Source organism: Crinia signifera, chromosome 8 (assembly GCF_055691185.1).
Source record: "Crinia signifera chromosome 8, ASM5569118v1, whole genome shotgun sequence".
Lineage (NCBI taxonomy): Eukaryota > Metazoa > Chordata > Amphibia > Anura > Myobatrachidae > Crinia > Crinia signifera.
The window spans coordinates 55,842,725-55,866,276 of NC_139224.1; the positions used below are offsets into that span (position 1 = coordinate 55,842,725).

General features: G+C 47.8%; 1 protein-coding gene across 1 annotated transcript in view; it reads left to right on the forward strand.

Moving 5' to 3' along the window:
• The window catches only part of EFCC1 (EF-hand and coiled-coil domain containing 1), a 118,162-nt gene extending 96,759 nt beyond the window's left edge, over nucleotides 1-21,403 (forward strand). Inside the window, exons 5-10 of the mRNA XM_083156435.1 lie at nucleotides 5-129; nucleotides 816-942; nucleotides 2,885-3,032; nucleotides 3,742-3,900; nucleotides 12,824-12,893; nucleotides 20,451-21,403. Of these exons, the coding sequence (XP_083012561.1) occupies nucleotides 5-129; nucleotides 816-942; nucleotides 2,885-3,032; nucleotides 3,742-3,900; nucleotides 12,824-12,893; nucleotides 20,451-20,584 (763 nt within the window). The 3' untranslated portion in view covers nucleotides 20,585-21,403. The remainder of the gene's footprint in view (nucleotides 1-4; nucleotides 130-815; nucleotides 943-2,884; nucleotides 3,033-3,741; nucleotides 3,901-12,823; nucleotides 12,894-20,450) is intronic.
• The last annotated feature ends 2,149 nt before the right edge of the window (nucleotides 21,404-23,552 follow it).

Sequence of the window (23,552 nt, forward strand, 5' to 3'; positions counted from 1 at the left end):
TCAGGTCAGAAAAGATGATGGTTCACTTGGCAACACAAGAGCAAAAGATCTTGTCCCTGAGACCATATCATGCGCTCGTCAAACCGGGGCACAGATCACCCACTGAAGATGTAGATAATGTTCACAATGGTATGTAGAACTTCAGACACCAAGGATATCTCGGTTGTTCCAGCCCTCTGTAAAATTTGCATTGAGATCTAAGGTATTTACTGCCTCAGCGATGGTGCTGGCTCCAGCTGCACTGATAAGCTGCATTCTCGTTTCAGTGCAATATGGGGTGAAATGCAATAGGACAAGAGATTCAGAAAGTGAGAGATTTGGTAAATCTCCAGTTTTTTTAAAGCGGCAATCATTTACACTTCAAAATCAAACTGGTTTTGAAGTGTAAATGATTGCCGCTTTAAAAAAACTGGAGATTTCTTACCAAATCTCTGACTTTCTGAATCTCTTGTCCTATTGCATTTCACCCTTTGGGGGAAATTTACTGAAGGAAATTTGTAAAAAAATAGGTGTATTTGTATCCAGAAATACACTTATTTTTGACATTTACTATAACGAAAATACGGTAATTTGTGTTCGTATTGATGTGCTATCAATACGAATACGAATTGCCGTATTTTCGGGAAAGTAAATGTAAAAAATAAATGCATTTCTGGATACAAATACACCTATTTTTTACAAATTTCCTTTAGTAAATTTCCCCCAAAGTGTCTGACTTCAGTCTTCCATCGGTTGTGTTATACTTTTCATCCTGCGCTAAGTGGAGATATGTAAAGCTTTAACAAATCTTTCATAATAAATATTTCTCGTTGTAGTGGAAGATCAGATGTTTCGCTCAGTGGAAGGACAAGCGGCATCTGATGAAGAGGAAGAGAAATGGACCGGGGATCCTGAAGCTGAATTGCAGCGGATTCTCAGCAGAGTCTCATGTTGTCCAAGCGAGTGAGTTTGCTACAAGTTAACACCAAATCTAACTCATACAGTAGCCACCTATGTTTTTACCAGGCGCGGCATAATAGGTCAACAGTGTAAAGTTCGACATTGTCTAGGACAACCCCAAATGCTAGACATGCACAAGATGAACATAAACAAAAGGTCGACACAAGCAAAATGTCGCTTGATGTGTGGTTTTGGGGGGTATTTTTTGTGTCAATTTGTAGATTTCAGCACATGGACCCCATATTGTGACCAAATTTGTTCCCAAAATGGGCAAAACCATGTGCACTGCAGGTGGGGCAGATGTAACATGTGCGGAGAGAGTTACATTTGGGTGGGGTGTATTGAAACTGAAATCTAAATTGTGGTGTAAAAATAATACAGCCGGCATTTACCCTGCACAGAAACAAAATAACTCCCCCAAATCTAACTCTCTCTGTACATGTTACATCTGCCCCACCTGCAGTGCACATGGTTTTGCCCATTTTGAGAACAATTTTTTTACTGCGATCAGATCTGAATAAGGGCCTATGTGTAGATTTACTAAAATGGGAGTTCTATTGAAGATGGGATGTTGCCCATAAGAACCAATCAGATTTTACTTCTTATTTAGCATCTTCTAGAAAATAATAGATATGATCTGATTGGTTGGTATGGGCAACATCCCATCTTCAATAGAACATCTTAGTGAATTTACCACCCAGAGTGCCGCATCCCCTCGCAAGTCCTGCTTTGCTGTCATGCTTTGGGCAAAGTATCTCACTCTGCTACCGCTGTGTTTGGCAAACTTTACGGAATCTAACTTGTTTTCTATATACCGGTATGAGAAAGTAAGATAAAACTAATCTCATGACAATTTTTTTATGTGTGGACCATTTAACCAAGACAACCTTTCACCATGTTGACCATATACATGTCGACCATATGTTGTTCACCTATTGATTGTTGACCTTGTGACTATTGGCCTATCACCAGGATACTTTTTCAACAGACCTAACATAGCCAGAACGAAAATGTATTTATAATCTGGATTCCAATTTAAGCGGCTGGTGTCCTGTGACATACATGAAACAAGATCTTACACTCCCAGCCAATATATTAGTACTAATCAGTGGCGGCTCCAGAGGTGGAGCTACAGCACCGTTCAAAATTCAAATAGGGAAGCCACATCAACTGCCAGTGACTCAAATCAAAATGGTTGTTGGTCTCTATGGGAGGGGGAGGAGGCCATTTTTTCCTTAGTACATCTGGCCCTAAGGGGTAAAGCTTCTAAAATGAAATGAGACGATGTTGCCTATAGCATCCAATCAGATTATGTCTATCCTTTCTCTATTGCATCCTAGAAAAAAATAGACAGAATCTGGTTACTATGGGGAGAATATCACCTGTTTTCATTTTTAGAAGCTTTATTAAATTTACCTCTAAGAATACTGATGATCAGAATAATTATAATGAACTGTACAATTTAACATGGCGTAATAATAAGGTTTCTTAGCACATGGTTGGCCAACAATATGAGCCCACTTACCACGGCAAGGTGATCCTTTATCAGGTTGGTCCCTTCATCCCTAATACTGACACATTATCCAGGATTTACCTTTCAAAATGCCCATTCTAATGTATAGGCTGCTATTAACATCACCTGGGTGGGTGGGGTGCTAGTCCAGACAGAAGGAGTCGTACCTTCAAGTGTACAATATATATACCCTAGTTTCAAAAATAATAAGAGGTGCTACCATGCTGAGACTTGTAGTTGCATGCAGAAAACAAAATTATTGAGATCTTCTCTATGTATGCTAGTCCCACTAATTATCTAAGGACTTTACAGATCTATTTTACTATAGTACGTTTAGTAAGTTGTTTCGCATGGCAGAAAGTATGATAATTATAATCATGTGAGATTCATGACGGATGTGTACCTTCATGGCTAAATTTGTTATTGTTCCAGATGCGAGGACAAGAAGATAAGGAGGCTCCTATCTGATGTTGATCACAGGAATATGTCTGTGTTATTGGTTGAGAGGATCACCAGACTGACAGAAGAGCTGACAGTTAAAGAGCAGGAAATGAGGGATCTGGAGGTGATGATGGAAGAGGTAATTAAAGACTGTGTACATTGCTGATCCATCCACAGGTGATGACTGAAGAGCCGGCTGGGGAAATGATCACTTATTGTTACCTGTAGCTGACATTTATTTTACTTGGAATGTGTTAACAAAATGTAATTATAATCTATAATTAGAAAGAGGCAATTTGCTTCCATAAACGAAAAAAAAAAAAAAATCTTGATGGCTATGTCACCAGATTTCCACCCAACCACTAAGCCGCATTTACTGAGCATACTATGTTACTTACTTGGAATGACTTTGGAAATATCTGACACACCTTATTATGGAAGCATTGCCTCTTTCGTGAACCAACTCCCAACTTTCTGAAACTTTTTCCCCAAGTCTATAAACATCTCCTTATTTCCGGTAAGATTTCTCTATTCAACCACCTGCCCCCTGATTTCATCACTCCCTTTCTGACATAGCACATATAAAGGAAACATCTCCTCTTCCTGCACCATGTACCTTTGGATTTTTTATGAAGACAACCAGAAACATAGAGACGTGTGGATGTGAATTTGCCATAGACTAGTTATTCCTAATGAGGCATTGTTAATCCATCTCTCCCACCCTGTCCGTGATGTGAGACTAACTAAAGGTTGGACTTTATGTGAAACTCATAAAGGTAACTGTAGGCATCTTATGTTTTATACTTTTGCATCGGTAGTCCAATTATTCATCTCATATCCATCTTCAGATGAAGGAACCATTCATTGAGGAGCTAGACAGGAAAGACGAGGAGACTGACCTTCTTAGGATAGACCTTCAGATGCTGGAGACAGAAAGGGTTCGTCTGTCTCTAATTGAGGAAAAGCTTTTTGATGTTCTACAGCTTCTTCAACAGCTTCGAGACATGGTGAGTAATATGTCTACATGTCCTATCAGGAAAGTACAAAATAATACTGAGTACATATGAGAATACAATTATAAGGGAGGGGTTATGGAGCGGAGGATATTCAGACCTGATCGTTGCTGTGCAAATTCTCAAGGCTGATGATTATCAAATGACTTCGCATGCGTACCAATCATAGCATGCATGCGCAAGGCCAAACAGCGACAAAATCCAGCATCTGGGGGAGATTCTCTAAGCGAAAAATGCGGTAAAAACCCCGTTATCGGGGTTTTTACCGCATTTTGGGATGCTGTAAGCATCCCCCGCCGGGTTACTGCGGCGGGGGGCATCGCCAGAAAAATCTGGCTATTCCCCATAGAAGCCAATGGGCTTCTACAGCAACCCTCCGCCGCCCCGCGCCGACCCCCGCCGCTCCGCATCGCCCCCTCACCTGTGTCCGGCCAGCACAGAGCTGTGCTGCCCGGACCTGTGACCTCCTCCCTGCACTGATCCTCTTCCGGGTGCAGGGAGGAGGAGAGTCCGGCGCAGCAGCAGCAGGGAGGGAGGGGGGAGCCGCCGGGACCTGCTGGGACCCGGCGACTCTCACCGCAAAGGACAGCTCTTAACGCAAGAGCTGTCCTTTGCTATAATTATCACATATGTTACAACATATGCGATAATTAAATATGCGATGGGCGGCGAAGGGGGGGCGGAGATTCTTAGAGAATCTCCCCCCTAATCTGATCCCAAGCTGCTCACTAGTTGATTGACAGGATGCTGCCATTTGTGGCACCCACAAGTTTTCTAGAGTGTCAGAATATACGCAGGTGGGCACAGGAGTTTTCAGGGAGGTAGTGTGACATCAGCCCCGGGCTCCACCAGCCTGGTTCTATCTAGGCAGAGTAGGTTCTGGGTTACGCACAGACTGCAAAGACTTGGGAAATCATAAGATGGTGAGAGAGTCGCCAATTCCCACATTGCTTGGATCAGACAGTTTTACATGACGCTCAGAGAAATAATGCAGGACTTCTGCACCAGACAGAGATTTAGGGTGAAATTTACTAAGATGCGAAATACACTTTACAGGTCATGTTGCTATGGGCAACCAATCACATCCTCTCTACTATCTTCAAGAGGGTGGTAAATAAATAAGAAGTAGCTTCTGATTGGTTGCCCATAGCATCATGACCTGTGAAGTGTATTTCAAATCTTAGTAAATTTAATGCTGCATACATCCAACATTTCGACAGTAAAGAGAACATTTATTTTAGGAAAACTATGCTTGGCCATGATACAGTTGTACATATTACAAAAAGACAAGTTTAAATCTACTAGAATATACTGTATATGCTTCAGGTAGTCAACATGGCCCAAATGCACCATGGGAATGCGGCTGTGGCGTGACGATGCCTGCACAAGGTGAACGGCTGACGTCACATCATGCCAGCACAAGGCCCCAAATTCGGCGGATAGCGCGCATCTGAAAAATAAGTATGGACCTACCTTTCAGAGCGAAGGCTGCAGAAATCACTCGATGGTCAGCAACCTTTGAATGATTTCTCCTCCAATCGGTCACAAATGCGAGGGGATGTGTTCATGTACACATCCCTTTGCATGCTAGTGAGGAAAGTCAGGTGCCGGAGGGGGAGGGTGGCGTTCGGCGAGTCAATATTACCCCTGTTCACGAGTTTGCGAGCATACGCAACGTAGCGAATAGGTCTGAATCAGGCCCAAAGTTATGTTTATGTTCTAGGGGGTAACCTATGTATTGCAGTAGTCCCCTATCACTTTACTTACTGGGAAGACCCCCAACCATTACATTTACAAGACAAACATTGTTTTATTACTATGTGCTATGTCCTTTCCGCACAATTCCCACAGCAGACAGTGCTTGAGCATGAATGCCAGTACATTTAGTTAGAAATGACTGACAGCTGAGCAGCCACTATAGAATTCCAATTAGAAAGAAGGCAGTAGTGCTCCATGTCTACGGCTTTGATGTCATCCGACTCCCTGATGAGACAATACTCAGAAAATACCAGAATAAGGATGAGCTGTAAAATATCACTTCATTTCTGGATCTAGGGCCTGCATGTTATACAGTTGTACTACCCCATGCCTTCATTCTTCAAGAGCACATACCATCATTTATAATGGTACGTATGCTTGGCTCACAACCAGTGGAGGCACCAGAAGTGAGGCTGCAGCACTGTCCAAAAAATTCAAACATGGGGGCCGCACCAACTGCCAGTGAGTCCTTGCCAGCAATATTAGGCAGCGGCATTGGGTGCGACTCCCCTATTTGGCTTTTGGACTGCGGTGCAGCCCCAACTCTAGAGCCACCACTGCTTCACAACTCAGAATAGCTCACGACATGACTACACACAACAAGCCCACAGGACACTTCTACATGTAGGCAGGGGCCGTTCGCATGTGAACACCCTGCATTTCCTAGGCGTACCCACAAAAACGGTGGGTGCGCCCAGAAAAATGCTGGACATCCGCATGCGAACACAGGTGGGCACCTGCCTTCCAGGGGTGGGTGGATGATGTTACAGGATGTCAGTCACCCGTCCAGTTCTCGGACCAGGACACCGCAAGTCTAGGTCAGTCAAGACCTGACTTTGATTTGTGAACATGGTAAAAATCTTTCGATAGTTGGCGACCAGCGAATAATTTTCGGATGTAGTGTACGGGGGGATGTGCGGACCGTGGCAGGGGGCGGGTGGCGTTAGTTGGTTTGCTAAGCAGAATTTTTTTGCCGCTTAGCGAGTTAATCAGAATCACCCCTAAGTGTAACAGAATCAGCTCCCTAGGCTTTCATTGCGAGGGCCATGATTGCCTCTACCCCAGCTTATTAATCATTTGCTTCTATGGATTTTCAAAGCCTCATTAACAATTATTCCTATTTTCGGACAATCTCTTACCTCTCTCTGCTATTATTTTACTCCCTTATTAATTGTGAATATGTATATGTGCAACACTATAGAACTGCTGAGTCAAAAATAAACATTTATTATTCTAAATCTAAGTAATGACACGGAGCGGGAATAAAGAATTTTAGCACAATGTCAGTCCATTTACGGCTAGGATACGCTGTAAATAATATGCTTATCTCTGATATTCTCTTTCCAGAATGCCTAATGGAAATGACTTTACTTAATGTGCGCCACAAATAAAACTATGTTAATATTTCACTTTATATGCATCCAATAATCCTTTCTGTTCACCAAACGACAAATTTAGTTTAGTTAAAATTCGTGTATCCTTTTCCTATTTGTAGCGGTTTATAGAAGAGCATAAAACAGTAAGTTACAACCGTGTGGGTTTATGTGCCATCGAGGAGTGCTACGGGCTTTTAAGAATAAATTAATCACAGAATATGTTTTCTAAGAAATCAAAATAAAAAGGAGTAACATTAAACTAGTATTCTAATGAAAGTACCCATGAAAGTACCAATGAAAGCAACTAGCAGGAGGGCTATACAGGAAAGAAGGCGGCGGGATCTTTGGAGGAGGAGGAGGAAATAGGCGGGGCTGTGCGGGGTGAAGGGTGGCAGGACTGTGCAAGGAGGAATTAGGTGGGATCTGCAGAGAGGAGAGGTTTGAGTCTAGTGGGCTAAAGGACCTTGGGGATTATTCTGGTTGGCTCGGTAAGCTGCTAAAATCGCAGCTTACCAAGCACCAGAAACTCCGCCCGTACAAACGTCTGCCGCTCCCCTCCCCCCCCCCCGGCCACCGCCGAATCCCTTCCTTACATGCGAGGGGATGTGTAGTGTATTGATATCCTACACAAAAATAAGGATCAAATAAGGTTTGAGGTAACATGTTTAAAAAAGGGGCAGACTAGATGGGCCAAATGGTTCTTATCTGCCGTCAAATCCTATGTTTCCATGTAACGAAGACACATCCGCTCACGTCTCTGCTGCAGGAGAAATCATTTGATGGGAGGCTGGCTGTGCAGGCAGGGAGGAGAGGAAGGGCTGTGCAGGGAGGAGAGGAAGGGCTGTGCAGGCAGGCTGTGCAGGGTGGAGAGGAAGGGCTGTGCAGGGAGGAGACGAAGGGCTGTGCAGGGAGGAGAGGAAGGGCTGTGCAGGCAGGAGAGGAAGGGCTGTGCAGGGAGGAGAGAAAGGCCTGTGCAGGGAGGAGAGGAAGGGCTGTGCAGAGAGGAGAGGAAGGGCTGTGCAGAGAGGAGAGGAAGGGCTGTGCAGGGAGGAGAGGAAGGGCTGTGCAGGGAGGAGAGGAAGGGCTGTGCAGGGAGGAGAGGAAGGGCTGTGAAGGGAGGAGAGGAAGGGCTGTGCAGGGAGGAGACGAAGGGCTGTGCAGGGAGGAGAGAGGCATTGCTGTGCAGAGATGAGGGTGGCAGACCTGTGCAGGGAAAAGGGATGGCAGGGCTGTGCAGAGACAAAAGATGCAGGGCTTTTTAGGTAGAAGCGTGGCAAGGCCGGGTGTGGTAAACGACCCTGACAGTCGGGATCCTGACAGTCATTACCCAACTGCCCGGATTCAGACAGTGGGGGAAGCGCAACGAAGCCCCTTGAGGGCTCGCTGCACTCACCATGCTGCGGGTACAGTGGCTCACTAAGCTCGCCACCTAATCTTTTCTCCCTTTAAGGGGATCGTGGACCCCACAAGGGAGAACAGCCGGTGGCCGTCGGGACCCTGAGTGTCGCGGTTTTAATAGTCGAGATCCCGGCGTCGGGCTAATGACTGTTGTGATCCCGACTGTCAGCTATCCAGCACCCGGCAAGGCCATACAGAAATGAGGGAGACAGGGCTGTCCAGGGAGAAGTCGGCAATGCTGTGCAGGAAAGAGGGATACAAGAGGCAGGCTGCATAGGGAGAAGGGTGACAAAGCTGTGCAGGGTGGAGTGGAGCAGGGTTGTGCAAGTAGAAGAGAGGCTGCTGTGCAGAGAGGAGAGAGGCAGTGATGTGCATGGAGACAAGAGGCAGAGCTGTGCAAGAAGAGCTATGCAGGGTGGAGAAAGGTAATGCTCTGCATGGAGAAGGGTAGCAAAGGCTGTGCAGAAAAGAGGGAGGCAAGACGATGAAGGCAGGAAGAACTGTGCAAGGAGGTGGAAGGCAGATATGTGCAAGGAGGAGAGGGACAGCTGTGCTTGGAGGTTGGGCATTATCAAAAGGTCAGGAGTTTCTGCCCGTAATAGTAATAAATTCTCTGCTATTCCTATCTCAGTTTACTATGGGGAAGTCAGTGAGAAAAGGAAGCTGCCAAAGTGACAGAGGCTGATTGGTTGATATTTATCTCTCTCAACTTACAGCATATGGACAAAAGTGCAGTATTTGGACTCCTGACCAATATACCCACAGGGACTGTAATGACAGTGTATTAAAATACATATACTTTTATATGGAGTCAAACCCCCTTTTGTAGCTATAGCAGCTTCCACAAGTTTTTGGAGTGTTCCTGTGGGAATTTGTTCCCATTCATTCTGTACAGCATGTACAGATGTAGCCGGGCTAATCTTTGCAGGGGCTGGCGATTCTATTGTGGCAACAGAGCCCGCCGCCTCCCCCGCCGTCGCTGCCGGTCCTCCTCGCCACCCCGACCCACCCCCCACGCGTACTGGGCAGCGTCTCCCTGAAGCGGAGATGGGCAGGGAGATGCTGCCCAGCCGCCATGATACTGAGACGCACGCGCGTCCCAGTCCCTATCGCCGGCGTTCGCCAGTGAAAGGGATCTGGCAGGCGCCGGCAACAGATGAGCCCGGCTCCATCTGTATATGGTCAGGCACTGATGTTAGATGAGACGGTCAGACTCGCAATTTCCATTCCAGTTCATCCCAAAGGTGAGCTTGAGGTCAGAACAGTTTCTTTCACACAAATTCATAAAACTTTATAGCCCTTGCTTTGTGCACTGGGGCACAGCCATGTTATAGTAGAAAAGGGCCTTCCCCAAACTGTTGGACAAAGTTGGAAATGTCGTTGTATGCTGAAGCATTAATATCGCCCTTCACTGGAGATAAAGGTCATAGCCCAAACCCTGACAAACAGCCCCATACACTAATCCTCCTCCACCAAACTTCAGTTGGCATAATGCAGTCAGGCAGGTAATGTTCTCCTGGCATCCCCTAAACCCAGACTCCTCCATCTGGCTGCCACACAAAGAAGTGTGATTTGTCACAATGTCTGTGTGCTTTACACCACTCTATCTGACGCTTGGCATTGGACTTGGTGATGTGATTCTTGCATGCAGCTGCTCGGCCATGGAAACCCATTCCATTAAGCTCCCAGTTTTTGTGCTTTCATTAATGCCAGTGGAATTCCAGAACTCTTCAGCTATGGAATCAGCAGAGCATTGGTGACTTTTACACACCATGCGCCTTAGCAGTGAATGACCCTGCTCTGTGATTTAACTTGGGTTTCCGCTTCATAGCTGAGTTGCTGCTGTTCCTAAACGCTTCCACTTACTAATAACATCACTTACAGTTAACTGTGGAATATCCAGCAGGGATGAAATTTCATGAACCGTCTTACTTCAAAGGTGGCATCCTATCACAGTACCACACAAAGGTGGCATCCTATCAGAGTACCACACAAAGGTGGCATCCTATCACAGTACCACACAAAGGTGGCATCCTATCACAGTACCACACAAAGGTGGCATGCTATCACAGTACCACACAAAGGTGACATCCTATCACATTACCACACAAAGGTGGCATACTATCACAGTACCACACAAAGGTGGCATCCTATCACAGTACAACACAAAGGGTGCCATCCATATCACAATAGCAGACAAAGTCATCAAGCTATTCCGAATGACCCATTTTGTATCACAAATGTGTGCAAATGGAGACTGCATGGCTAGGTGCTTGAGCTTATACATCTGTGGCAACGGGTCTGATTGAAACTTCTGAATTCAATAATTAACAGGTGTGGCCAAATACTTTTGTATACAGTAGTGTATCTATCTTCAAGTTTGCTACAACTCCCCCTCAGAGGGAAGGACATGCTCTTGAGTCTGAATTTCTGCCTGCATGCATACACACAGGCACCTACAGTTAGTGACTATCCACTTACTAACATTCAAAACAATATGTCTTCTTGTGGACTTGTGGATAGGCTCTGACCCCAGAATAAAGTAGGCCATCATAGTGTTTAATAATGGATGCCGGATGACGGTCCGACAGTGGGGATCCCGACAGTCAGTATCCCGACTGCTGGTGCTCCGACAGGGGGGATCCCAACACTCATGGGCTATTCTCCCTTGTGGGGGTCAATGACCCCCATAGAGGGAGAATAAAACCTGTGGAGATTGTGTATCGAACCACCCACTTTGGGCTTGCTCCCCTGTCGGAGCACCGGCAGTCGTGATCCCGATGTCCGGATACTGACTGTTGGGATCCCTAATCTCGAAGCCCTATACCACACCCTTTAATAATATGGCCACAGCAAAACATGTCCTGTTATTATAACAATACTTTTGTAGCTTTGTTTCTGTTGCATATGAGCCATTGTTTCAACAGCACTGATTTATTAAACTCGGTGAAGTGATAAAGTGTCTGTTTTTTATCACCGGCCAATCAGCTCCTACCTGTCATTTTTTAAACCAAGCCTGTAACGTCACAGTTAGGAGCTGATTGGCCGGTGATAAAAACCAGACATTTTATCACTTCACCGAGCTTAATACATCTGTCCCTGAAAGCCTTTCAGACCTGATCATACAGCTGTGAATTTGCAGGCCGGACGGCTATGCATAGACTGCACATACGTACTGCCTGTAGTACGCATGCTCAAGGCCAGTTTTTTTTTTTTATTGCTGGCCGTACACATGACAGAAACTCAGCATTTGTGGGAGGTAAGCGGCCATTTTTTAGGAGTGTCAGGGAAAACGCAGGAGGGTCCAGGTGTCTGAAGGGAAGTCATGTGGCATTAGCTCTGACCCCAATCGTTTTTGGCTATGCACAGATCATTAGATGCGAGCAGCTTCCGAATGGATTTGCTGTTTCAGTCCTGTAATATTTTCCCAAGCTTTTCACAGCCTTGCACATTCATTCTCAGGCTTTCACAGGGCGGGATTTTACTCTAGCTGGGTGGCGATTACCTGATTGCAGGGCTCTGCAAATTAGTAGCCATGCAATCAGGTCTGAATAACCCCCAAATCTCTGTGTCTATAAATATATCAGGGTTGCCGACTTTTGAAAGCTCCTCTCTGGCCAGGAGAGGAAACTTTCAGCAGGAGTTCGGGGTGGGGCTTAAGCGTGATGTCATTAAGTCCTGCCCCTATGAAGAAAATTGGTCCGATTTGGAGAGCTCCGTGGAGGGGGCGGGGCTAAATGACGCAATCATGACACTTTAGCCCCTCCCCCCCGGAGACTGTCAGAAAAAGTTTATTTAAATGCTTCGGTCAGGGGGGAGGAAGCCGCAATCAGGGGGGGGGGGGAGGGGGGGAGTGGGGGTCCCCTAGAATCCAGGAGGGTTGCCCACCTTTCCGGGGGGCCAGGAGGGTGACCCGATTTTCGGGACCCTCCCGGACATTCCGGGAGGGTAGGCAACCCTGAAATAAATGTGTTTTCTTTAGTTTCTCCAGATGCAGTCATTGAATTGAATTAATGAATTGTAAATACATTTTTATCATCAGTTAACAGCGAGGGCTATTAAAATAGTTAAATAAGTTGAACACACATTTTAGAAGGAAATCCTTATTTATGATTTGAGGAAGAGACTGTAGTAACAGATAGGATGAGCGGAACAAACATTTATTTATGAGACTTCATCAGCATGCATCATGACGATGGCACCGAGTACTTTATTGTCTCATTATATTTTATGCATACTCCGGTGTGTAATGTTACACATAAATCAGTGCTTTATGAAAGCTCATGTTATCTGTATAGTACTGTATATTCTGATTTGCAATACGGTATTTATAAATGATTGATTTCTGACAGGTCATTTATTTTATGTTTCATCACTCTTTCAAGGAAATACCTAGACAGGAACTGGGAAGAGTATTACTGAACACCCTGAAGATGAGCAGAGAGGCTCAGCACGGTAAGAGAACATACATGTTCTCATAGTAATTAGTACATGTATGAAAGCATACAAACGTGTCCACATGAACCTCAAATCGCAGCAAATAGTCTCCTTTGGAACACCGTGGACTTTGCAGTCACGGCATCATCTTGCTACAGGAAGCTTCCACAAAATATCAGTCTTGGTTGCATTGCTAATAGGACAGTTACAATGCATCCGGTGATGTCTGCTGTCCAACCCCTGCACCCACGTCATCGGACCATTAGCATAAGAACACCCAGCGTTCTCATGGGAACACCTATGAAACGCTTCCATTTCCATATGCTAATGGGCCAGGCCGCTGTATCGAATGACATATCACGTGGTATGTACCATATGACTCACGCCGTTTACTGCAAAAAAAAATATATATATAGGTGAATGGTGCAACACGTGTGTAAAATAGATGAAGTTTCAAGTCACAAATTTCCCTATTTGTCAAATGGAGACTAGGGAACAAATTAAATTGCCTCCAGTAATGTACCGTTAATAAAGTTAATGTCGGTGCTAACCCCCTAATATCATGGATTTTGCTGAGAAAGATGTATTTTTATTAAAAAGATGATTAAACTCAAACCTGTACCAGGCCTTGAATAGCTTGCTGCTATGCATCAGATTTAACATCTTCAATGGCACCTTAACACAATTTGTTTACATAATGCACACCCATGTACACATAAATTACACACATATGCATCCATAAATAATAAACCTACCATCGGCAATCCTTATGCCCCAACACTTTAATAAACTTATCTAATCTTATCTAAACTTAACACTAAAATAAAGAGACAGACACAAGTGCTGGCGTTTCAATATGAATGTCAAATTTATTAATTGACAACTATTTATATTGATTTCTATAAAAAGAGGGAGGCGGCCCTAAAGAACGGTCATAGAGAAAAGGAGGGGTAAGATGACATCACACCATTCACACATCGTAGGTGTTCAAACTCTCCCATGCAACCCACCCGTGCGGATGGTGTAGTCCATCCCCTGTCCAAGGGGCATGGGCTAGTAGTATATGAATGACTGGAGAGCGCACCCCACTTATCCACATATGACTTCCATTTGAACAATGACCGTTCTTTACCGCCACAGCCAAGCCTTAGGCTGCAGCACCGCCACCCTAAAACGCTCAGCACTACCAACTAACAACAACAGAACCTCAAACTAAAAACCTCTAAATAAATCATCCAGGAATATGGCCATTCCCTCAGGACCTAGATGGACACCGTCCGGCCTATACAGGGAACCCCGCTTATAGACGATGGAGTCATGCCTGATGACACCACCGCTATTCGCCAACAGGTATCGCTGCATTGCAGCATTCACCTTTCTCCATGCGCCATCCAAGCGGGGAACTGACCTGGCTGTCCTCCAGACCCGCCTGGGAATCATGGAGGACCACACTAGTCTGCAGCTGGGGAGCGTCTGGGCTACAATGTGCAGGTCTCTGATAATAATCGACCTCAGCTCCAAAGCAGTGCAACGGCCAAGATCGTTGCCGCCCAGGTGCAAAATTAGCACCTCAGGGACCCCAAAGTCCCGCACTGACCTCAGCAACAGGCCCTGCAACGCTCCCCAAAGCATGCCTCGCACTCCCAACCATCTGACCTTTCGCGCTTTCGCACGCATACTCTCATCCAAACATGCACTCGCTTTCGAAGCCCAGTGGACAAACGAGTGTCCCATCACCCACACCATCTTGTCGTCTCTGCGACCTGCAAGATGTAAACAGGTTAGAACATAATCCATCAATATCTCACCGCACTCAACAATTCAAACACACTGGAGAGGGAGAGAAGAGAAAGTACAACCGTAGCCAACCAGACCTTGAGGCACACTGCACAGAAAACCCCCGGAGTAAACTATTCAGGACGCCATGTCAAATTGTAATTAAGCCGAATTGCGCCCCCGGGGGAAAGTGGACCACCTCAAGACTCCCGCTAGAGTGAGACGAGTACTTATGCGTCCAGTCTGCTACGGTCAGGCAGATGGACAGATAAACCAGGCCGAATGTATCTGCGAAACGCTGCCTACCGCCATCGACCCAGAGACTGTATCTCTGTGTTGGAGTGGCCAGCAGCAGCAGCAGATGTGGCCGCCCCGATCCGGAAGGAGTGTGTGCCAAACTCCTTCGGATCCAGGCCAAGTGATACCAAGGCACGTCCCAAAACATGGCAGAACTGGTACTTGGTCAATGAAGAACCATCCAAGTGCATCAACCACGCCCCAGGGCGGTTGGGTCGCAACAGAGAGTAGGCGCTTGCCATCGCCACTGGGCAAACCCCTTCCACCGGGCATGGCTGTAAGGACACCCATTGACCTTTCCCAGCCTGATCCGTCTTGGAACGCCGCACCCGGCACCAAATCAAATCAACCTGAATTAATACATCCTCCAACAACAGCGGTGCCGGTCGATGCCGTGATGCGGCCACCAGCTCGCCGACCCTGAAGGCTCCATGAAATGCCATGGCATACGCCAGGCGAAACAGCTGGACCTCATAATTGAAATGACATATATCCCGAACTGCCCTCAATAAAGGAGGCAGCAGAGACAAGTCAATGGGCCTTCTGCTATCTGGAGCCACAGGGGAAGCGCGCCGCCAGCCTCTCAAGGCCCGAGACACCATAAAAGACCGACTGGGGTCCGATCTCCCATGCAGCGATGAGAAGAACGACACACCGGCCAACAGCCGTCTCACAGCTGACACCAAATGCCCACCGGAGTATAAGCTCCATACAAATGCCAGCATGACATCGCTCTGAGTCTTACCTGTTTGGGATGTGGACATTCTGAATTGTTCCCATTCCAGCCAGCCAGCCTGGTAACAACGCAGAGTCCTAGGAGCAATAGCCCGCATGGCTAGTTCCTCCATGCCGGCCTGATAACCTGCCAAACATAAGGAGGACATGGCTCACCAACCAGGTCCGCCCCCGGAGCCAGTGACCGAAACCTAGCCCAGTCCTGCCTGGACAGGGCGTCGGCTATCGAGTTGTCCACCCCGGGAACGTGCCTGGCAACAAAATGCAAATTCACCTGTAGGCACCGCAACACAAGACGCGCAAGCAGACGCACCACTGGCAGAGAGGAGGAGCTTTGTCTATTAATGGCCTGCACCACCCCCAGGTTGTCAAACCAGAAGGTGATGCAGGCATCGCGCAGACGATCGCCCCATAGCTCCATGGCCACTACAATAGGGAACAGTTCCAGCAGTAGCATGTTCCTGGTAAGCCCCGCCCTTGCCCAGCCCTCTGGCCAGGTTGCAGCGCACCATGAGCCCTGCAGGAAAATCCCCAAACCAACCCCCCCCCCCCACAGCATTGATATCAAGTTGTAACTCCTCGCTGTTGCGCCGGGGGGTGGTCCAAAGTAACACCCCGTTAAAACTGCGTAGGAAAACCTCCCAAACCCATAGGTCCCGCTTGAGCTCTGCGTTCAGCCGAACGAAGAACTGGGGCCTATTTGCCCCGGACATGGCCAGCTCTAGTTTCTGGCAAAAGACACGACCCATGGGAAAGACACGGCATGCGAAGTGGAACAATCCCAGGAGGGACTGCAGCTGGCGCACCTGTAACTTGTCGGAGGCCAAGGAGTGCGAGATCGCCCCTCGCAGCCGTGCTAGCTTATCAAGTGGCAACCTGCAGCACCCGGCCCCCGTGTCTATCTCAATGCCCAAGAAAGAAAGGCACGTAGTCGGCCCCTCTGTCTTGTCTACCGCGACAGGGATTTCGAAATGGGCAAACAGCTGCTGCATTGTGTTCAGGAGAGCCCCGCAACGCGGGGAGTCCACAGGGCCAATGCACAGGAAATCGTTCAGGTAGTGGGTGACCCCCGTCTCGCCCGAACACTCCATGACACACCAATGCAGGAAGCTGCTAAAGCACTCGAAGTAGGCGCAGGACACGGAGCAGCCCATGGGTAGGCAACGGTCTACATAAAAACCAGAGGGCAGCTTAAAACCCATGAACCTGAAGGACGCAGCAGTCTAAAGGCCGACTATGTCGATCTTACCTAGCAGGGCCCGCTCCCCGAAGCCCCGCACTATCACTAATGCCTCCTCGAAGGATTGGTACCGTACCTGACACAACTCCGCCGGAATTGCATCATTTACGGAGGAACCCGGGGGATGGGATAGGTGTTGTATGAGCCGGAATTTGCCTGACTCCTTCTTTGGCACCACCCCCACCGGGGACAGGACCAAATCCGGAACCGGAGGCTCGGGGAATGGGCCCACCATCCTGCCCAGTTTCACCTCCTTCGCTTCTTTGTCCCAGACGACTTGGGGCATGTCTATTGCGGATTTTAAGTTTCTCGGTGACCCAGATGCCACCTCCCCACGTATGGGGAGAAGGAATCCCCACGAGAAACCCTCGGCCAGAAAATCCGCCTCAGTTCTGAGCGGTTACCGCTGCAGCCAGCCGGCTAAGCGGTCGCCCCTAACAGGCGAAGGGGCCTTACTTAGGAGGGGCAGAGGCAGGAGGGGCTACGGTGTTCTGTCTTGGAGTCCCTCCCTCCACCTTGGATGTGGGCAGTCCTTAACGGAGTGACTATCCCAGCACTTTGAGCACTGGTGCTTGAACTTACAGCGGTTCCCCGCTGCGCAACCTGCCCCATTGTAGGCAAAACATCTGCCGCCAGACTGCCCCCCACCAACGCCCCCGCGAAAGGACAAAGGAGCCTTGCGCGGAAAGGCCGGGGGCCGCCGTGACTGCTGCTGCAGAGGTGGTGGCTGGAGAAGTTGACGGCTTCTTACCCATCCATACCTCGACATCCTTGCACCGGAGGGCCATGATATCGCAACCCGACTGCTTACGTTGGAATTGCTCATCATAGGTCCGCCAGACGCGTTCGCCATCGTCCACATACATGGCGTGCATCATATGGATGTACCGTATAACATTCATATGTTCTTGGGGCCTCGTTTCCAGGTAACAGGCTGCGAACATAAACAGCCCCGTCTGCCATCTCTGGTACGTACAGTACGCCTCCTCGCCTATGCCCCCCCCCCCCCCGACGCTTCGCAGCGCGGTAATCTTTTTCATCCTGTGCCGTCATGGTGAAAAAGCTGACATATTTGCCTTCCCTTATCCTATCCCGAACGCTGCGCCTTAGACCCCTCAGTACCGCCGTGTTCTCACAGTGTACCACCTCCCCTCGGGGGAAAAGTGGGGAACTAGAGTCGCCACTGGAGAATTGGGAACACCTGCGATGTCTCCTGGACTGCCTGCGCCTGTGTCTGGATCTACGTCCCCCCTCCTCCCCAGAGGTCACAGAATCCGACCCCGAGGAGGAGGAGGTACGCGAGTACCTGCGCCTGCGCCTCTTGCGCGAACCGGAAGACCCACCTGTAGCAGCTCCTGATGTGGATACTCCCGTGGCCCCCGACGGGCCGGCCACCACGTCCTGTACGGCCACCGGAATGGATACCCCAGCTGTGTGGACCGGAGGGTCCGGCCGTACCCCGGCAGTGGCTGGATCAGATGTGGCAGAGGGAAGACCCAAGGCTGCCAAAACATGTGAGGAAGCACCCCGGACAGCCAGAGCCCCAGAGGAGGGAACTGCAGCAGGCTGGTCCCTAGGACCTGACCCGGAAACCTGAAGCGATGGCTGACCCGCCAGCGGCGTCAGCATCGCCACCAGCTGCTGTACTACTGCCATGTCTATACTGGAGCCCGACGCTTGTGCAGGAGCAGAGGGCAAAACAGGCCCTCCTGTAGCGGGCTGGGCCTGGGCGCCCCCTGAGGGCCTGACGCGTTGCGGGAACAAACGCGCCCTACTCAACCACCTCCTACGTGCTCTCCTTAAGGGGGTCATAGGGGATCATGTATTGGGCTGTCCCAGGGAAGGGGGTGAAGAGCCCCCTCCCCCACTCTGTGCGCGCGGAGGTGGTGCCGCCAGGCTGCTGGCTATAATGGAAGTAGTGGAGGGAGAGACAATAGCACTGGAGGGAGCCGGGGCTATAACCTGCGGGGGTAGGCACGCTACAGGCGCCCGGCGGCCATCTTGCCGCGATACCCCCCTGCTACGGGCAGCCGCCCGACCGCCCCGTCGTGAGGACCGTCCCCGGGACCCGTGGCCTAGCGCCGTGCGCCGTCGCGTCATCAGTAGGTGACGTTGCTCCCCTCGCGCCCCGCCGCCGTGTCCCTGAGCTCCCCGCAGTCCTGCCGCCCCGCCCGGCCACTACAGCAACAAGCGGGGACTGAGCAGCGGGGGAACCGGGCTGCTGGAAGTGGGCAGGGGGGTGGGAGATCCTGCGCGGGCGCGGCATGACTAGGCCGTCCAGCACCAGGGAGAAAAGGCTATCTGACTTCAAGAAGAGACAAAACTGACAGACGCAGCAGAAGGAACAGTGAAAGGAGGACGAAGGGAGAGGAGAGAGAAAAGGCACAGTGAGTTATAAGGGTGAAAAAGCAGTGAAAAGGGGGTTTTTGCAGGAGGGGTGTTCAAAACCAACCTTCTCTTATGAAAAACGGGCCAGACTAACTGGCTATTCCTAACTGTAGGAACTCCTCCCCTGCTCCCTAATTGGCTATTGCTGCAGCATCATAGCCCTTAGCAAACCACAACTTAAAGTGCAGGCATCTCAGATTCCTTCAGTAGTTTATGTCACCTCATGGCTTAATCAGCCTTCGGTTTTCTACACACACACACACACACACACACACACACTACACACACAGTCACTCACCTGGCCTAAAGCCATGTTGTAGATTGGCACCATTGTTATATCCCTCCTCTTTGTGGCATAATGCAGAGATTTGTGGATCAATCTGAAGTGGCGGAGCCAAAAGGACATGATTTTAATAGAATACTGTCATACTGTCATCAAATGCAGGGGGGTGTTTCTGGTTGCCCAGAAATTATGATAATAGCTGTGATATATAATATGATCAATAGAGCTGCCACCACATCATGCAATGTAAAGGACAAAACAGAGCTTCTGCAATTGACCAATGGTAGCAGCTTCTTCTACCACATTTACTGTATGTGTGGATCAGTGCCCTTAAACATCGCAATGGACCAGAGAGCAGCTGCCAGGAGGAAGAGATAGGAGCCTTGCCATGAAGTGGGAGATTGTGAGCTTAGAAAGTGCAGTAATGGTTCTAGTATGTCTGTCTGTGTATTTATTTATTTTATGTTTAAACTTTTTCCTGACCACTTATCTCATTTAAATGTTTGAAAGAGCCTATACTATAAACCATCTGTACTGTTAAATATTAATACTGTATTCCATACAGTATCCATTGTATAAAAGTATAAAAAGACCAATTTTCAGGGTTGTTACCACTCTCCTTTAGACTACCGTACTTACTCCAATGCACTGCAGAGTGGGAGATTATGAGTTACATTTAGAAACCCCCCACTAAAAATCCTGCATTTGCCACTGCTACATACTGGCATTTCCTTTTTCCAGTACCACTTGAGGTGATTTCACAAGTAAATGGAGCTCAGGATCAGCCTATAATGGGCATAACTATGTCTATGAGTCCTTAATAGGTTACAATTCTTAATTTTTTTTTATTTTCTAGGAAAAGAACATGTTTTTGAAGTCTTGGACATGCTGCAACATGAATTGTCAGTCTGCGAATTACTTCAGCGCCAACACGAGAAAAAAAGCAATAAAGGGCAGTCACTGGCTAACTCACTAGTTATCTCTTGTTGAGCAACAGCTCCACCTACAGTTCTGCCATGAATCTACAGCTCAGATGAGGAATAACTAGCTAGATACACAAAGGCTGAGTGAGTGTTATCAACTCAATTGGATTTCCTGACAAGGATAGAATGATGCTAATCCATCTGCCTGAAACTGCTCTCCAGTATCTGAATCACACAGTGTCAATGCAAAGCACTCTGGGTAGAGTCAAACAAATGGGAGCATTAAACATTTTCATTTGTTGATATAGATAAAAAAATTATTTATACTGTTACACCTGCAGGTGCTGTGTCATGTGGGGAACAGCGATGGTAAATTGGAATATTTTCCAGATTAAAATGAGAACACAGCACTAAAAATGATGGATTTCTCAGGATAGTAGTGACAGTCTGTAATATTGCAGTGAGGACATCAGAGCTAATAAACTTATGGCTCCACAATTTACACATCGTGGAATAACGCTGACGATTAAGCATGCAGTGTGATGAATAGATCAATAAATCTTCCAGATCATTCTGTATGGGGCATAAATGCCAAGTCTGATGGATCAATAGAAATCTCCCATGATATCTCACTTTGGGCTACTGTTTGAATATGCTTGTCATGTGTGAGGTATCTAAGTCTGTAGATGAGGTAAAAAGTCGCGTACATATCTGTACCTTTACATAAATGGGTACTTATGTAGTATCTGGGCTGCCGATTTTTTGATTGTATGCCTTAAGTTAAGGCATACAATCAGATGCGATGCGATGCGATGCGATATCGCATCGCATCGCATACGACCATGCGATGCGATGACCCGATTTTTCCATAGGATTCAATGTTAAAATGGACTGAGTCCATTTTAACATGGAATTCAATGGGAAAAGGGGTCCTTTTCATACCCCTACTATCCAAGTGGGCATGGAGTTGGATATAAACCTGTGGCGAGCGTAGCGAGCCACCGAGCCCGAAGCGTGGCGAGCGAAGCGAGCCCCGCGAGGGGACGGTATTCTGTGTCCCCTCGCGGGGCTCGCTACGCTCGCCACGCTTCGGGCTCGGTGGCTCGCTACGCTCGCCACAGGTTTATATCCAACTCCATGCCCACTTGGATAGTAGGGGTATGAAAAGGACCCCTTTTCCCATTGAATTCTATGTTAAAATGGACTCAGTCCATTTTAACATTGAATCCTATGGAAAAATCGGGTCCATCGCATCGCATCGCATCGCATGCGATATGGTCGGGTGCGATGCGATGCGATGGACCCGATTTCAAAATCGGCAGCCCAGTTACTACATAAGTACCCATAAATGTGTACATATTTGGGAAAGTCTATGTATGTTATTTAAGTATTCCAGTAATATTGCTTAGATACTGCAGCTCAAGTAGATTTAGCAAAGCTATACGATATGTAGAAATGTATTTTATATCAGGCATAAATGTATTTATATCAGAGGATTAGATTTTAGTTTTGATAGATTATGTACAACCTGTAATTTTAATATTAATAAAGAACATTTTTCATTGTCATGTTTCCCCATAGCTATTTAAAAGGGTTATGGTCAGGGGCTGGCTGGCAACTTTTAGCCTGGGGGGCAAGTCCAGAGCACCGGCCCATAAGTTACAGCGCATCGTTAAATTGAGGTTTTTAGTTTAAAAAATATGTATTAATTATAAAAAATAGGACACCACAGGCTGCTCCCCTGTATAATATCAGGACACCACAGGCTACTCCCCCTGTCTTATAATAATAACAGGACACCACAGGCTGCTCCCCCTGTATAATAATAATGCCATGACACCACAGGCTGCTCTCCCTGTATCATAATAATGCCATGACACCACAGGCTGCTCCCCCTGTATAATAATTTATTATACAGGGGGAGCAGACTGTGGTGTCATGGCATTATTATTATACAGATACAGGGGGAGCAGCCTGTGGTGCCATGGCATTATTATTATACAGGGGGAGCAGCCTGTAGTGCCATGGCATTATTATTATACAGGGGGAGCAGTTTGTGGTGTCATGACATTAATTTTATTATACAGGGAGAGCGGCCTGTGGTGTCATGGCATTATTATTAATAATAATGCCATGACACCACAGGCTGCTCCTCCTGCATAATAACAGGAGGACACAACAGGCTGCTCCCCCTGTATAATAATAATGCCATGACACCACAGGCCGCTCTCCCTGTATAACAAAATTAATGCCATGACACCACAGGCTGCTCCCCCTGTATAATAATAATGCCATGACACTACAGGCCGCTCTCCATGTATAATAAAATGAATGTCATGACACCACAGGCTGCTCCCCCTGTAAAATAATAATGCCATGACACCACAGGCTGCTCCCCCTGTATAAAAATGTATTATACAGGGGGAGCAGCCTGTGGTGTCATGGCATTATTATTATACATATACAGGGGGAGCAGCCTGTGGTGTCATGGTATTATTATTATACAGGGGGAGCAGTCTGTGGTGTCATGACATTAATTTTATTATACAGGGAGAGCGGCTTGTGGTGTCACGGCATTATTATCAATAATAATGCCATGACACCACAGGCTGCTCCCCATGCATATTAACAGGAGGGCACTACAGCATGCTCCCCCTGAACACATTAAAAGGAGGACACCTCAGGAAACAGTTTGATCCTCACCTGCTGCTGCTGCGGCTCCTAGCTTCTTTTTGCTGCTTGATGCTTCCTGCGGCCACACTCCCCGACTCCCTGTCCACTCCTCCGCCTACCTGCCTGCTGCTCCTAGTCCTACTTCCTTCCAGACGCATGGGCAGGTGGCGTCATCGTCATGATGTCCAGTCCACACCCACCATCTGCCACCGCCGGGCAGCAGAGGGAACAAGCTGCCAGGCCCTCCTCCACATAGCCCTGGAGGCTGGCGGCCATGTTCCTGTAGCCGCAGCCATATTTTAATAGCCAACATGTCCGCTGAAAGTGGAGGAAAAGGTGAGGCGGCCGCGTCTGCGGCCCAC